At 65.0% G+C, this 15525-nt stretch overlaps 5 protein-coding genes across 5 annotated transcripts; 2 read left to right on the top strand and 3 right to left on the bottom strand.

Moving 5' to 3' along the window:
* Nucleotides 1-66: 66 nt before the first annotated feature.
* On the bottom strand, nucleotides 67-801 carry PFL1_00970 (uncharacterized protein; the record flags this gene model as incomplete). Its single annotated transcript, XM_007878470.1, has 2 exons — nucleotides 67-197; nucleotides 309-801. 2 exons carry the CDS (start codon nucleotides 799-801, stop codon nucleotides 67-69), a joined length of 624 nt encoding a protein of 207 aa, XP_007876661.1.
* Nucleotides 802-1394: 593 nt separating this feature from the next.
* PFL1_00969 (uncharacterized protein) lies at nucleotides 1395-4253 on the top strand (the record flags this gene model as incomplete). The annotated part of the gene is made up of 6 exons (XM_007878469.1): nucleotides 1395-1520; nucleotides 1627-1659; nucleotides 1768-1852; nucleotides 1983-2395; nucleotides 2486-2826; nucleotides 2918-4253. 6 exons carry the CDS (start codon nucleotides 1395-1397, stop codon nucleotides 4251-4253), a joined length of 2334 nt encoding a protein of 777 aa, XP_007876660.1.
* Nucleotides 4254-4407: 154 nt separating this feature from the next.
* Nucleotides 4408-6054, bottom strand: PFL1_00968 (uncharacterized protein; the record flags this gene model as incomplete). The annotated part of the gene is made up of 8 exons (XM_007878468.1): nucleotides 4408-4480; nucleotides 4580-5025; nucleotides 5130-5217; nucleotides 5299-5313; nucleotides 5402-5419; nucleotides 5507-5621; nucleotides 5717-5819; nucleotides 5905-6054. 8 exons carry the CDS (start codon nucleotides 6052-6054, stop codon nucleotides 4408-4410), a joined length of 1008 nt encoding a protein of 335 aa, XP_007876659.1.
* A 2387-nt stretch (nucleotides 6055-8441) lies between these two features.
* PFL1_00967 (uncharacterized protein) lies at nucleotides 8442-11924 on the top strand (the record flags this gene model as incomplete). Its single annotated transcript, XM_007878467.1, has 2 exons — nucleotides 8442-10078; nucleotides 10175-11924. 2 exons carry the CDS (start codon nucleotides 8442-8444, stop codon nucleotides 11922-11924), a joined length of 3387 nt encoding a protein of 1128 aa, XP_007876658.1.
* A 954-nt stretch (nucleotides 11925-12878) lies between these two features.
* Nucleotides 12879-14943, bottom strand: PFL1_00966 (uncharacterized protein; the record flags this gene model as incomplete). Its single annotated transcript, XM_007878466.1, has 2 exons — nucleotides 12879-14381; nucleotides 14470-14943. 2 exons carry the CDS (start codon nucleotides 14941-14943, stop codon nucleotides 12879-12881), a joined length of 1977 nt encoding a protein of 658 aa, XP_007876657.1.
* Nucleotides 14944-15525: the final 582 nt, after the last annotated feature.

Genomic DNA, 15525 nt, shown 5'->3' with positions numbered 1-15525 from the left:
GCTGGTGCCGATGGTGGTGTTACATGGTGACGGGACGAAGGTAAGGGGCTGGGGCAGACTGCAACGTCAGAAGGGCAAGGGCCCAGCCTTGCCATCGCCGTCTACGGGCAGGCGGCCCGTTTCTCGTGCAAGCCACCAGTCGACGTCCCAACCTTGGAAGACCTGGGCGAGTTCGCGCTTGGCAGACTCGGGCGAATCTGCCGCGGGAGAGAAGGTGCAGCATAGCGAAGCAGTGGCAGTAGTCAGACTCGGCCCTGCCCGGGGGGCAACGAAGGAGGGGGAGAAGGGGGGCTCGCAGGGAGACGCACCTGAGCCGTGGAAGCCGTTTCGGGTATCGCCGAGGCCGTAGCGGGCACGCAAGGTGTGGGGCTGCTCCCACTTCGCGCGGTAGGCCTTTGTGGGGCCCAACATGGCCCTCCACGTCCTGATGGCATCCGGCCCGGCCAGCGCGAGCGCCATCGAGGGACCGCTCGTCATACCCACGACGAGGCGATCGTAGTAGAAGCGCCCGCGGTGCTCGGCGTAGAAGCGGTGCGCGTCGTCGGCCTTCCAAAAGAGGCGCTTGGACCGCACCATCTGCAGGCCGGACTGCTTGATCTCCTTGAGCACCGCGCTCACGTCGGGCTGGTAGCTGCAGAGCGAGGGCTTGAGGAGCGCCAGGGTGAGCTCCATCTCCCTCGGCGGGGCCGACGAGGAGGAGGAGAGGTGCCGCACCGCGCCCGCCGTCGGGTCACCCTTTGGCGTCGGGCATATCCGAAGGGCCGTGGGGGAGGGGCGCGGGATGAGCCGAAGGTGCGACATGGCTGTACGTGTAGGTAGGGTCGTTGTCGTCGGAATCGTCGTTGGCGGGATGGAAGGTGCGTCGGCCAAAGAAGCAGCGTACCTTTGATCTGCGAAGACAACGGCCAGGTCGGCCAGGTGGAGGCTGCTCGGCGACGCCGACGGAGCCGAACCGACGCCAACCCCAAAGCCATGCCATGCCGGGCAGGCAGGCCATGCCGGCCCATCCGACCTGCAGCGCGCGTTGGGAAGCGCCTTGGCAACCCGCCTCCACCAACTGCTCACCACCATCAGCTTCGACACCAACACCACCGTCGGCCTTCCTCCTCTCCTCCTTCTCCTTGAACCTTCAACACGATCGTCACCGCTTTGAAAAGGAGCGCCGCGGCCGAACCATAGCAACCGCGGTCTTGCGACATCGCCTGCCCCCCTGCCTGCCTGCTGATCCCGGACCCTTCGCGTCTTCTACGCGTCGGAAGACGTCCCGTCTCGACCGCCTCTGCCTCTTCATCCTCATCGACCCATGTGCTGTCCATCGATAGCTGCTTGTTAAATCGTACACGGACGCAGAATCCTCATCCGCGCCCTCTGCCTCCGCCGCCGACCCGCCCAAGATGGCCACCACCGCTTCGGTCTACAACTTTTCCCGCACGAACCGGCAGATCCTTCGACGCCATCGCAAGGACCGCCCCAGCCTCGTGCTCCACCTGCACAACAGCCACTTTAGATTCGAGCGTCAGGTGAGGCGTCGGCGCCTGGTCTGGCGACCCCAGATCATCGGCGCCCGTCGAGGCTGACCACCCCACTCCTTGACATCCACGCCCGGCCGCCTGAACCGCACCACAGAATGGCATGTTCCTGTTCGATAGCCCGGTCAAGGTGAGCTCGCTGTGCCGCAGTTTCGTACTCGCTCTGCCATCTTGTGCTCATCCGGAGACCGCACGCGCGGCCCTTTTCCCGTCTTGCCATCGCATCGCAATGCCAAAGGCGTTCCTGCAGTACATCCGCGACCAACGCGTCCCCGCTGACCTCGTCGACGTGCTGACCGACTCGGGCGTGCAGTTCTTTGAAGGTGAGCTTGACCCATGATGCCCGATGCAGTGCATGCACGCATCCCGAGAGACAAGCTGAGAAGGACACTTGCTGATGCCCGCTCTCCGACGCTGTCGCTGCTGGCCGTGCTCTGCCTGCCGACGCTAAAGGCTGCCTGATCGTCGAGGTGCACGATCACCGCTCGCACAACGTCTCGCTCAACTCGGCCCTTCCGCCATCACAGCTGCACTCCCTATCGAACGGATCGAGCCTTCGGCAGCCGCGTCCTGCTCCCGGAGGATCCGCGACGGCGTCTGGCTCTGCATCTTCGACGGCGCAGCCTCCGTCCCTGTTCTACCTGCGCGAGGGCGGCCGCTATGGCGCGCGAAATCTCATCGGAGGCGGCGGGCCTAGCGGATCGTCCCTTGACGGCAAGTTCGGCGCGCTCGCGGGAATCGAAATCTATCGCATCGTGCTGCATCCCACCTCCGAGACCCTCTGGAGCGACCTCAAGATGCTCGACGACATGACCGGCGGCATCTGGTCGGATCAGGAGGCGCTCGAGGTCGAGGCCAAGATTCTGGTAAGTCTCGTTCGCCCTTCTGGCTGTGCTGACCTCGCACCTCGCACGACCGCGGATGACGCTGACCAACCTTCGACTTGGTGACTGTAGTCCCTTACCGCGCCACCGCTCTGCTTGTCGCCCGACCCGCAAGCATCCCGCATCGCCAATTTGATGCTCAGCTCCACAGCGCCGCCCTCGGCCTACGCGCCCTCGTCTGCCTCGCCGCTGCCCTTCCACCGCAACGCCAGCAAAAAGCGCGGCGCCAACAGCATAGAGATGGAAAAGGAAGAGGCGAGCCGACAGAGGAGGGAGAAGATCATGCGTATGATGGAAGGAGGCTTGCGCACCGTCCCATCCGCTGCCAAACCGCCGGACGGCTCCGCCCTCGCTGCCGTCGCTCCCGTCAACGCGCAGGCCGCCGCCGCAGCGTCGAAGGCATTTGTGCCGACGTGGGTCTCCTTCGACGGCCTTTGCTGGACGCACGATCGCTGCCTCTTAAAGCTGACACTCTGCCTGCCTAACCCCTACTTTTGCGCACAGGTTCGGACGGATGGCGTTCATCGAAAAATGGCGCATGGGGAGGAACCTGGCCGCAGACCCACACGCCGCATCCGGCACCGCTTCCGGCACGAAGGACGACTCGGGCAAGACCTCGGGCGCGGCCGCCAAGGGGGACAAGGCAGAGCCGGCCAAGAAACCACCCGCCAAGAAGAAGAAGAAGGCGCAACGCGAAAAGGAGGAAGCCGAAGCGGCGGCCGCGGCGGCGGCCGCTGCTGCGGCCGAGGCCAAGAAGAAGGAAGAGGAGGCAGCGGCCGCAGCCAAGAAGGACACGGCAGCGACGACGGGCAAGCCGCTGAGCAAGAAGAAAAAGGCACAGCTGGCCAAGGAGGAAAAGGAGCGCAAGGAGAAGGAGGAAAAGGAAAAGGCGGAAAAGGAAAAGGAGGAGAAGGAGAAGAAGGAAAAGGATCAAGCGGCGGCGGCGGCGCCGGCCAAGAAGAGCAAGTCGAAGAAGAAGAAGGACGAGGGCGACACGGCCGCCGGCGGTGGCACTGCAGCCAACGGCGCGGCCAACGGCGACAAGGGCTCGGGCGCCGCAAAGGCCGGCACGTCTCCGACAAAGGGCAAGGCGGACGCCGCGACGCCTGCCAAGGCCGATGCCACCACCACCGGCGCGACGGCGGGCAAGAAGCCAACGCCGGCCAAGAAACCGGCGGCCAAGAAGCCCGCGGCGAGCAAGGCGAGCAAGGCCAAGACTTCGCCCACCAAGACAAACACGTCGGCTGCCAAGGCGGGCACCGATCCGACATCGACCGAGGCGCCCGCCATGTCTGCTGCCACGCCGGCGTCGATCCAGTCGACGCCGACGCTCTCCCACGCCATGCCCAACGTGGCGCAGCAGCAGCAGCAGCAGCAAGTCCAGGCGGCCATGTTCATGCAGCAACAACAGCAGCAGCAGCAGGCGAACGGGATGAACGCCGGGCCGTTCTACGGCCTACCGATGATGAACAACGGCTCGGCGGGCATGTTTGCGCCCAACGGCGTGGGCATGGGCGGGCCGGGGTTGGCGGGCATGATGCCGGGCGTATCAATGGGGACGCCGCAGGCAGGCAACATGGCTGCGACGATGATGGGCGGCGCGCCGGGAATGGGCATGGGCATGATGCCCACGGGATCGCAGCAGGGTCAGCCGGGCGTCGGCAACAACGGAGGCGGATTCATGAACGGGGCCGGAGGGTATCCCGGCCTGCCGCACGGCGTCGGCATGATGCCGCAGCAGCAGCAGCAGCAGCCTGGCCAGCCGCAGGGCAACAACCTGTCCGACCTGCCCGTCGGCGTCGGACTCGCTGGACTGGGCAATTGGGGCAATTCGTCGTAGCCCCGCCGGCTCTTTTCAGTCGACAGCCGGCGTCCTTGGAATGGAAGGCATCTGATACGATTCGTCGTCGTCGTCGTCGTTGTCGTCGTCGTCGTTGTCGTCGTCGTCGTCGGTAGGACAGTGTCGAGCGGGCGAGTGCGCCCGAGTGGCACGATCAACGAGCGGTGGTGCCGCCGTCGAGGGCGAGGATGGTGCCCGTGCTCCAGGGTGCGTCGCGGGCAAAGTACCTGTTGCGGCCAGCAGCGTGAAGCGAGGACGAGGACGAGGCCGTGTCAGCAGCAGGTTTGGCGGCCCAGAGAAGCAAGTGCAGGCTGGGGACCACCCACATGACGCTCTTGGCCACGTCGCGGGCGGATCCGCGGTGGGGCCAGTACGTGGGGCGCTGTTTGGAGATCTCCTCGGGGATATTGACCGTCATCGCAGTGTCGAGGTAGCCGGGGCAGATGGCGTTGACGTTGATGCGGTGCTTGGCGTAGTCGCACGCCACCTGGCGCGTCAGGTTGATGACGGCGCCCTTGGACGCGCAGTAGGCTGGCTCGCCGGGCCCGCCAATGAGGCCGTGGATCGAGGCAATGTTGACAATGTTGCCCCGCGAGCCGCGCCCGCCCTTGTCGCCGGGCAGACGTCCGACGGTGGCGGGCGGACCTTGCTCCTCGGAAAAGGGAGGGCGCGACCGAGGCTGCGAGGAGATGTCCTCCTCCTCGTTGGCGTCCAGGTCCTCTTCCAGGTCGGCGGGAAAGGCCAGCGGCTCCTGCTTCATCATTTGCCGGATCTGCATTCGTTCCGACATGACGAGCGGCGCCAAAAGATGCAGCCACTGGTTAGCAGATCGGTGCAGAGCAGCGACGGCGGCGTCGGTCTCGTAACCGCACTCACAGCAAGCTGTGTGCCGATGTACAGGCCCTTGACGTTGACCGCTAGCATGCGATCGAGGATGTCGAGCGACTCGCCCTCGATGCCCCCGCTGTCGATGGGCAGAGGCGATCGCTTGAGCGTCAGCGATGCAGCACGCGGAGGAGTCTCTCATTGCTGCTCGGCGACTCACGAGAAAGAGGTGATGCTGTACGTGGCGGATGAAGAGCGAAGGCGCGAGTCAGCAAAGACGATCGTCCGGGCGGGGAAAGGTGGGCCTGACGCGATGGGCTCACCCGGCGTTGTTGATCATGCTGTCAGTCATGGACACAGGTAAGGGAGACAGAATCAGCTTCGTTCTCGAGGCGTAAGGACCACCAGGCAGCCGCCCCGACACGTACACGTCCAAACGACCGTTGCCGAGCTCGACGGCACTCGCCATGCTCTTCTTGAAGTCGACCTCATTGCGAACGTCGAGCTTTTGGAACTCGGCCTTGCCTCCGAGACGGTTGATGACTGCGTCGACGAGGCGGCGGGGATATCAGCGCGATTTCACCTCGGGGGGTGGATAGAGCCACGACGAGCCGATGCCGGACCACGCGGTCACTCACGCTCGTGGGTGGGAACGTGGCGGGAGCCCTGACGAGCGGGCGAGCCGAGCGGTTCCGTGGCGCCTGCCTTTGGCGCGGGTCTGTCGTCGATGGGCTCGGGTCTCTGAATGCATGGGGAAGGATCGGATGGAGCCGCTGCCGTTCCAGTCAGCGAGGCGACAGTGGGTTCAGACCCCAGCGCTACTCACGAGGTCCGCGCAGAAGATTGAAGCGCCAACCCGGGCGAGATGGAGCGCAGTCTGGCGGCCGATGCCGGACGATGCGCCGGTGATGAGGGCGGTGCGGCCGGCAAGGCTCAGCGATGGCGGGAGACTCTTTGAGAAGGTAGAAAACGACATCCTCGAGGCAGGGCGGCGGAGACGAGACGAGACGAGACGGTGGAAGCGATGAAGGGCGCAACGGTTGGACCCACACGTCGGCGGCCTTCTTATGGTTCTTCAGAATGGCCCGCCTGGGCCACGCCCGCTGATGGCCGCGCTTCGTGTCGCATGGGAGCGACCATATCATCATCATCGGCTGCACCCGAAGCGTGGGGAAAAGACGAGAGGGGCGAGAGGGCGACAGCAGCAGCGACTGCCGATGTGGGGAGAGGGCCGTCTAATTCGCCGAGGGTGCCGGGTTGCAGCCACCAGTCGCTTGGTCGCCGGTTGCTTCTGGCAGTCGGTGCCGAAGCCTCGCCCTTTCTTGCGTTTCCACGCGAGCGACGGCGGGGAAGACACTCAGGCCAAGCGGGCGTGGTCAGGCCAGGCAGGCAGGCTGCAGGCCACGCCGTGCTCCGAGACTCGAGGCCGTTGACCTGGCATCCGACGCCTCATCTCAGAGTCGCACGTACTCGTACCATGACTGTGGCGACGATGCTGTCGAAAAAGTCGGCGGAGCAGGAAGCCCGGCATTTGAATCCGAACCAGCAGTGGTCTTGGGCTCAGCTCTGGCTCCGCTGTGATGTGCAAGGTCAACTAAAGAGCCGGCGCAGAGTCGGGTAGGTGGCGATGAAAGGGGAGGCAGGAGAGGCCTGCTTGCCTCTTGCCTGCATGATGGATGCCTGGCGGGCGGAGGCAGCGGGCCTCAGCGCGCGCTCGTCAGCCGTCGCTCATCGCCTCTTGTCCCAGCTCATCTGAACGCTCTATCCTTGACCGCTTCTTTCCCTGCCACCATCCGTCACAGCTCGAAGCCTTCCTCGCTGTACTCGCCGACTTCATCTTCAAGCAACGCACAGACCCAAGCACTTTGCCCCAGTCGCACCTCTGTCGCAGCAGGGTCGCAGGGCAGCAGGGCCAGGACCATCGCCCCACGTCCACCCTGCGTTCGCATCCGATCGTGTATTCTCGAGACGACGGATTCACGCCAAGCGGCTCTTTCCTACCTCCCTAGCCTAGCCTTGCAGCGTTCCATCGCTAGCGACTACTGAGCTTCAGCTTGTGAGTTGGCTGGCTCGCCCAGAGCGTCGGACGCGCGTACGAATAATATCGTCATCTTCGCCGCCGGGGCGGGGCGCAGGCGAAGCCAAAAGGAGAGGCGGGCGGGCAGCGCTGAATGCCCGCTTTCTCTTTTGAGGGGGGAGCGAATCTCGCATCTAGGCTGGCCCTGGGCCACGCACACACACATGCTCGTCCGCCGTGTGCTCTGGCGCAGAAGGGTCCACGACGCACTCCTGCTGACCTCGTCTCTTGGCCTCTCATCTCGACTGGCATACCTCCTGTACCACGCTGCCGATCCGTCGCTCCCCCGCCCATCCCCTCCTCGACCTGGCCTCCCACACCTGACGACCAACTACATACACAAAACTGGGTAGTTACCACACTTCCAGCTGGTCTGAAGAGCAGGCAAAGCTCCTTTGCGCGGAGGAGAGACAGGTGGCAAGGTCTCGGTCGCCCGCTTCTGCTGGAAGCGACACACACACGGAGCTGCTGCTTCGTCCGCCAGGCACAAAGCTAAGCTCTTCAACCTCGGCCCAGCCGGGATCAGGAAAAAAGCTCCGTGGGTGTGACAAGGGGGACAAGGTTTAGGCGAACGCACGCAGCCAGCAACAGCGACAGCGACAGCGGGCCCAGCCTCTGGCCTGCCTGCCTCTTCTCTACTGCTACGTACGTACCGCCCCTTCCATCGTGCCGGCAACGCGCCCAAGATCCGCCCGCTCCGCCTGGCCGAACCCATCACCCTTCCGCTCGACAACGACGTCCACCATCGCCACACTTCCCACATCAACCCACCCGCCCATCTCGACGCCCTCCTTGTCTTTGCTCGACAGCGTCGATATCTCGTTTCCACGCCGCACGCCGTCCCCCGCTCAGCACTCTTGCCCGTCCGATTGCCTCGCTTCCGTTCCGGCGGTCTCTTGACCGCTTCTTCCCCTGCCTGTTGCATACAGTAGTTGTAGCTGGCCGTGCCTGTCTTTGTTGGCGCGCCCCTCGCACGACGACGGCGCCCTCCATTGTCGCAGCGGCAGCGGCTGTGATCGTCGCCCTCTTCTCGTCTCGCCCCGCTTCCCTCTGCAGTCCTTTCACCTCGTCTCGCCAGCCCTTCGACATTCGCTCTCCATCATCCACCACATAACCAACACCACCACCACACTCTCTGCCACCACATTCCGCCCCATCCTGCTGCCAGCGACACCGTCTCTTCGCTCCCGCGGCTTGCTCGGGGTGCGCCGCATTCCGTGCCAGGAGGGACCTGGCTCATTGCCAGGCACCATCACCGCTGCCCCACACCGGTCCATCGGTTCCGGATGTCCCGAGGCCCCGTTCTCCATGACTATCGACCCGATACAGAAGCTTCGAGCAGCGGCAGCGGCCGAGGCAACGACCACCGCCACCATCTCGAGCTGATGGATTCCTCATCACCGGCGGGGGCTGCCGGGGCCCCTCCGGGGCTGAAGCGCAAACGTTCGTCCGCGGTCATCGCTGATGCTCCGGCCGACATCCGTCTCGCGCAGCATCCGCAGACGGCCTCGCCCAGTGCGGCTGCCGACGCTACCATCACGCCGCCAACCAGCCACCATCCCCCGCTACCGTCGCCGTCAGCCAGAACGGCGAGCCCTCCCGCCAAGCGTCTCAACCGGAACCGAAGTCGATCTCCGCCCCACGGCATCGGCGTCGGCGGCAGCGCAGAGGGCAGCGATGCCCGCACCTCCGACCCGAGCCCGAACGGCCAGCAGCAGCAACAGCAGCAGCAGCAGCGCCGACACCCGGCGCAGCATGAATCGGCCGCCGGATCCAACCCCTGGAAAATCGGCGCTTCCGACGCGTCGCCATCTCGCAGCGACTCGGCCTCGGGCCCCGCCGCTGCACCCCATCCGCCCCTCTCCCCATCGTCGTCGTCGTCGGCGGCGCCGTTGCGGTCGGCACCAAAATTCGCCACCGGGCCACACGCGTCGGATCCGAAAAATATTGCCTCAGCCGCCGAATCCACCGCATCCTTCGAACCCGCCCCGACCACCGTGGACACCTCGACATCACCGCTGGCGGCAGCAGAATTGACATTGGCACTCGAGCCAGGCATCACCCCGCCGACATCGGGCATCGACCGCGACATCGGGTCGAAAGGCCGGATGCGCGTCGCCGACGTCGATGCGATCCAGGCTCCGGTCTCGGCGCAGCTGCCGACGGCGGCGATCGCCTCGGAAGACGACGAGGATGCCGATGCCGAGGGCGAGGACGATCCAGCCAGCGCAGATCGGGAGGTCTCCACCGTCTGCGGCCATGTTCCGGCCGATGCCGCTTCGGCCATGCCGATGGTCCCTGCCGTCAAGATCGAGGCCGACGAAAGCATGTCGTTTGCCAGTCCGAGTCCGGCGACCCGGCAGCGCAAGCTGGCCGCGGTGCGAGCGCCATCCGTTTCGGCCGAGCGATCCGCAAAGAGCGTGGCGGCATCGCCGGTGCCCGCGGCAATCATGACGCTGACTTCGACGTCCGACAACTCGCTGGCAGCCTCGGCTCCTTCGACGAGGGCCACGACGCCAGCGCTGCACGCCACGCCACATTCACGGCGAAGAAAGAGGGAACGCGCCGCCAACGGCAGCGTCACACCGCGAGTGCCGCTGCCTCGCCTGGACAGCGCCGATCGCCGAAGGTCCGGACGCATCGCAAAGGCTTCGTCGTCCCACGCGGCGCCGTCGGATCCCTCCTCGTCCTCGCTCTCACAACTAGGTGCTAGATTTGGGTTCTCGCCATTCCTCGAAGGCCTTGTCTTGGGCACCCGCGAGCCAGAGAGGCGCACGAGGAGCGGCATCAGAGGTGCGCGCGCCGCACCCGGTCGCAGCGGCGCCACGACGAAACGGGGCTCCAAGGCAAAGTCGGTTCAGCTGGAAAAGGAGGCCAGCAAGGATAGGGAGGACGATGGGCCTAGCGACGACGCAAAAGCCGAGTGAGTGCCCCGCGTGCGATGTTCTTCCAGCAGCCGCGATGACTTTGCCGCTGAACGGGACGGTACCATCCATCATGCGGTCTGTCGTTGCGCCAGGCTGTACCTCCAGCTCTGCATCCTCTCTCATCAATTGCAGGCTGAGCTCGAGATGGTCCCTTTCAAGACGGTCGAGGAGCTCAGGGCCGAGTTCCTCGCGCCACCATCCGCTCCCGGTCCGGACGAGGACGCCGCCATCGCGAGCGTGGATCGCACCGGGAAGCTGCCGGATGAATCCGCGGCATGGCCCCCGACGCCGCCGCCTCAGTTCGCCACAGCGCGCGGCCAAGGTCCATCGAGGTCGACGGCCACGACAGCCGCGACGTCGAGGAACGCTAGCCCGACCAAGGCGAGGACGTCTGTACCCGTCCAGTCGCGGGTCGAGACGCCGCCATCATCGCCCGAGATGCCGCTGATGGCAAGCCTTGCCCAGCATCGCAGGCAAGCCGAGACCGTGGATCGCCCCGATCCGCTTCCCTGGGTCTCGCAGGCTTGGCAAGATGCGAACCCGGGGCCTCATAATGCTGGCGTCGAGGATTCGCCCGTCCTGCGACCGAGCCGCCCAAACATCATGTCGATCTCGGCCCTGATGTCTGCGCCTTCGCCACCACGTCGACGGTCGACGCTGACGCCCGCCAGGCCCGCCCCGTGGGAGTGGACGCAGGAGGATGACATGGCCACAGAGATACTCCGCGGGCTTGGCATGGATCCTCGTGGCTTCAGCATACCCGCCACGAACACGGACTCCTCGACGGCCGTCACCCGCTCTGGCACACAGACACCCGCGGAGCCGGACGTCGAGGTGCGGCCAACCAGCATCCTAGACCCGCACCACATGAACGTCCTCTCGGCATTGGACCTCGACGCCATCTTTGCCCGGGAAGAGGAAGAGTACGCCAAGGAAAAGGAGGGCTGCAGCGAGCTGTACGCCGCAATGCGCTACCTCGCCGTGTACGACGAGGTTGTGGACCGCTGGAGGACGTCGGCCGTTGCTCGCCTGCGAAAGCAGATGGACATGCGCAAGCAGGAGGTCGCCCGCCTGCTGTCTGCGGAGCGCGACGCCGCCTGGATGGACTTCCACGACGGGCAAGAGTCGCTGCTCATCAGGGACGGTGCGGCCAAGCTGGCTCACGCGAGGTGGCAAGCCGAGTCGGAGCGCAACCGCATCTCTCTCCGCAAGCCGCAGAGCCGGGCCATGGCCAAAGTACAGCGCAACCTATTTGTGCCCGGCGACAGCGACGCCGCCAAACTGCCAGAGGGACGGCGGCTCTACCACCAGTACGGCACATTCCTTCAGAGAGGCGCCCACTCGAGCCTGCAGGAGCCGCTCCTGCGCGCCGACATCGACAAGATCCGGAAGGGTGTGGCCGGTCCCAGCAGACCCCTCTCGGGCCAGGCCGGCCCCGGGGGTATCGCCGGCGAGGAGCAGGAGCACGATGACGATGACGAGGACGCCGACGAGGAAGGATCCAGGCTCGATGTCGATGCCGATGGCGATGCTACATCCTCCTCGGTCGGGTCCGAGTCCGGCATCTCGTCGCTGCCATCGTTCACCTCGGTGTCCTCGGACGACGAAAGCAGCAGCGAGAGCGAGAGCGGGAGCGAGGCTACGCCCTATCATGACGACGAAGGATCGGCGATGGACATCGATGCCGCGACGCCTTCAGGCAAAGGTGCGGCGCTCATGGATCACGGGCACGATGCGCATGCGGCAGCGGAAGCGGAACAGAGCCACGGGTCGCTCAAGAGGCAGCGGAGACCTCCCCCGCCAGGCGTGCGGTGGTGGAAAGCCGGTCGGCCGATGGAGTGAAGGTTGCCAGAGCGGCCAGACAGCTGATGATGTCTTTAGCGCGCGAAAGGCGGGCGGTTGGTCGGAGAGGGGCGGTCTGTATCAATCAATACAATGGTCGATCGGCAGCAGTAGCCCGATATCCGATTCCACTTGCTGCGGCTTCACGTGCACGCCCCCTTTTTTTCTTCCGAGCCAAGCAAGGGACGCGACTTCGGAGGAGGGGAGGGCAGGACAGAAAAGGACGGCGTCTTCGATCTTCCATTCCCTCTCTCCCCCACCATCCCATCCTACCTCGTAAGTATCGTTTGCCGTCCGAACCTGCGCCTTGCCAGCCGCTCGACTTCCACTCGACGCACGCATCGACGCACGACACTCGATGCACGACGAGGCACGACGACCACAGGATGCCGAGAGAATACATCGACGATCGCAGTGATGATCAACTCACAACCATCAGGAATCTCGTTAGTCTTACACCATCATGGAGATACGGTTATCCTTTGTTTCAGCCTTGTCTGAGTTCGACCTCGTTGTCCCTTTGGCATCCTGTCGTGGGTCCCTCTCGTCGTCGTCGACGTCGTCGTCGAGTAGAGTGGCAGTGGTCGAGCTGGCGAGGTCGCCATCGCGGCGTGGTTTTAGCGCCTTGCCTTGACCATACTGACCTGGGTTCGACCCGAACTCTGTCTTACGCCATCCCTCGATCCCTCGGATTCGCCATCAGACAGGATCAAGATGCCCATGCTTCTCTTCTCGATCAACTCGTCCCCGCTGTACTCTGTCACGTACAATGCACGATGCTGCGATTGCTAGAATCCCGCTGGCTGTCTGTGTGTGATCTCGACTCGCTTGCGAACACGACTCGCGAGCTGACAATGCAATGCTGGTCCCTTCTACAGTCCAGGACTAGGGGGTATACGAGTCATGGTTCTCGATGACAACTCTTCATCGATGCGGATGTCCACTCCCTTCCATTCAGTCCTCGGTCTTTCCACACGACGTTACCGCGGCGGGATCAGGAGACTGCCGGATCCTGTACGGCTTCTGCGGGCTCAGGCTACGGGCGCGGGCCATCTGCGCCCTCCGCACGGCCGGACTGGGCGGCACCCTTCTGCTCATCGTGGCGAACATGGCCGCGCTCGTCGCCGGAAGAGGCGGCGACTCGTTCTCCCGGTCCTCGGCGCCTCCGCGGTACCGCCGGTGCGTTTCCGAGGCGTCTGGCCGCTCGCGGCGGGACAGGACCTTTGAGCTGTCGACGAGCGCCGCAGGGGGTCCAAAGATGTGCGCACTTTCGTGGTGAAGACCCCCGTTCCGACGAGGCTTGAGCGGTGACGAGCTAGCCTGACGGGCCGCGAGGACGGGCAGGGGAGCGTCGGTCCCTGATCGACGCCGGGACGGGGCTTCGTTGGTCTCCTCGAACGCCATCGGCGGCAGCCTTGCGGCCTGCTCGCGCGCCTCGAAGCGGGCGACGATGCCTGGGCCGTTGCCCGTGCTGCGGGTGATGCCGGTGCCTTTGATCTTGGGAAGGTGCAGTGGCGGCTGGGCTGCGGTGGCAGAATGACGCTTGCTGGGCGACGACGTGGGTGGTCCGGCTCTGGCGTGATCCAGGTCGGGGTCGACCCTCCTTCGCCGTGACCCTGGTGACTCTGGAGCGGCCTGTCGAGCCGTTGACCTCGCCTCTCCGTGCGATTCGGCACCCGCGCGCCCGCGGACGCCTTGCGACCGGAGCTCCACCACCGACTTTGTCGCCCGAAGCGGACGCCGCCGTTCGGTGCCCTCGGGACGGGCGGATACGTTACCGCTCTGGACTCTTCGACTGTCGTCACGGCTGTGGCTGCTTGGCGGTGCGGGTGCGAAGAGCACGCTGGCCCGCTTTCGCGGCGCACGAGGGGTGCGTTGGCTTTCCTCGCGCGAGGTTGAGGGTACGTCGTCCCGGACCGTAGCGCTCGACGAGTCGCTATCAGGTGAGGTTGATCGCGATGGCATTTGCCTCGACGGCCGGACGCTCCCGGCGATCTGCGTGCCGCGAGCGTCTCCAGCCGCCGTCCCAGTGAAATCAAGATCCTTGGCGGTGGCCTCTTTGCCCCTCTGCAGCTGACTGACAAAGTAGCGGAACTCGAGGCAGTGCAGGTCGGTCTGCTTGAGGGCGTCGAGCTGGAAGGGCGAGAGGTGGGGCTTGGAGCTGCCCTGACCCGCACCGAGCGCCGAGGAGACGGCGTCCCCGCAACGGTGGCTGAGCTCGACAATCTGCTGCAGACCGCCGATCTCGCTAAAGGTCGTCTGGGCCTGCTTTGACTCGACCAGGATGCACATGAGCATCTCGAGCGCAAAGACCGAGGGCAGGCTGACGAGAGGGGCCGAGGAGGTCGAGGGCGTAACGGTGGCGCCAATGGGTGGGCTGGCGGAAGACGACGGGCTCGACAGCATCGAGGGAAGCAGGTCGGTCGAGTAGTCGGAGAGCGTGATGGAGAGAAGGAGCTGCACGAGTCCGGCGGGGGAGAGGGACAAGGTCAGCATCGGGCCTGCTCGCAGCGAGTTTTGCCTAGCAGAGCCCTGCCTGCCTCACCTCTAGCCAGCACTTTCGCTCGCATATCCGCTTGGTGTTGCTGTGGGACAGTGTGAGTCCCTGGAGGACGGTGAGGGCGGTGCATGCTTCGTCGACGAGGCTGCGCACGCGTTTGCTTTCCGTGTCCGAGTAGGTGGCGGCGCTGGTCGTTCGGAGGCCCTGGCTGAGCTGGTACAGGGCGAGTTCCTGCTGGAGGAGGATATGGAGTCGTGCAAGGAGATGGAGGAGGCATTCTGCAATGTTGAAGCCGGCGTTGTTCTGCAGGCTCCAGAATGCCTCGGCCACGACGCTGTCGGCCCCGAGAAATGGCAACGGCTGATCCAATGAGGAGGACGACGACGAAGGCGGCGGTGATGGGCGACAGCAGATGGAGGCGAGAAAGTGCTCGATCTGGTGCAGTGTAGCCTGGCGTTCCTCGGAGGTCGAGAGGGGCGCTGCGAGCAGGTCGGACCACTCGACGATGCGGCGGTCCATGGCGGGCGCAGCGACGTCAACAAGGTCGAGGGCCAGGACGGTAACGGGAGTGCGTGATGCAGAGGTCGGTGGAAGCTACGAGCGGCCTGATCAGGGGTGATGTGATGGAGGTTGACGCACGTTGGTCGAGCCTTAAGAGGGGCCACCTAGCTGAGACCGCCGAGGCCAGGGCGTGGTGAGACAGCGCCGGGTCGGGAGAGCCGCCAGAGCCCTGTCTCGTCTATGGGCGTGTGATGGGCTGGGCAGGTGACGAGTCAGAAGGGATAGAGGTGGCGTAGTGTTGTGACGGCCAGAGAAGGTGAGCGGTAGCCAGTCCTTGTCGGAAGCGTTCCGTCAGGCCAGGCCCGGGCAGCTGCAACGGCGTGGCGCCCGGGCAAAACCAACTTCTACTGCACGCGCAAGAAAAGGAAAAAGAGCCACGGCCTGCGGGGGACGGGCTGGGCCGAGCCCTCACTACTGGGGTTGCGCTCTCGAAATAGAGCTCGACGGCGTCGCTGCTCCCGAACAGACAAGTCAAGGGCCAAAGTCGAATGACCTGGTCCGCCGAGGTGAATGGCCCCTGCCGAAAGAGTGACGGATGGA

This window comes from Pseudozyma flocculosa (genome assembly GCF_000417875.1).
Source record: "Pseudozyma flocculosa PF-1 unplaced genomic scaffold scaffold00002, whole genome shotgun sequence".
NCBI classification, from domain to species: domain Eukaryota; kingdom Fungi; phylum Basidiomycota; class Ustilaginomycetes; order Ustilaginales; family Ustilaginaceae; genus Pseudozyma; species Pseudozyma flocculosa.
The sequence above is the reverse complement of the archived record's forward strand: the minus strand, read 5'-3'. Positions and strand labels throughout refer to the sequence as shown.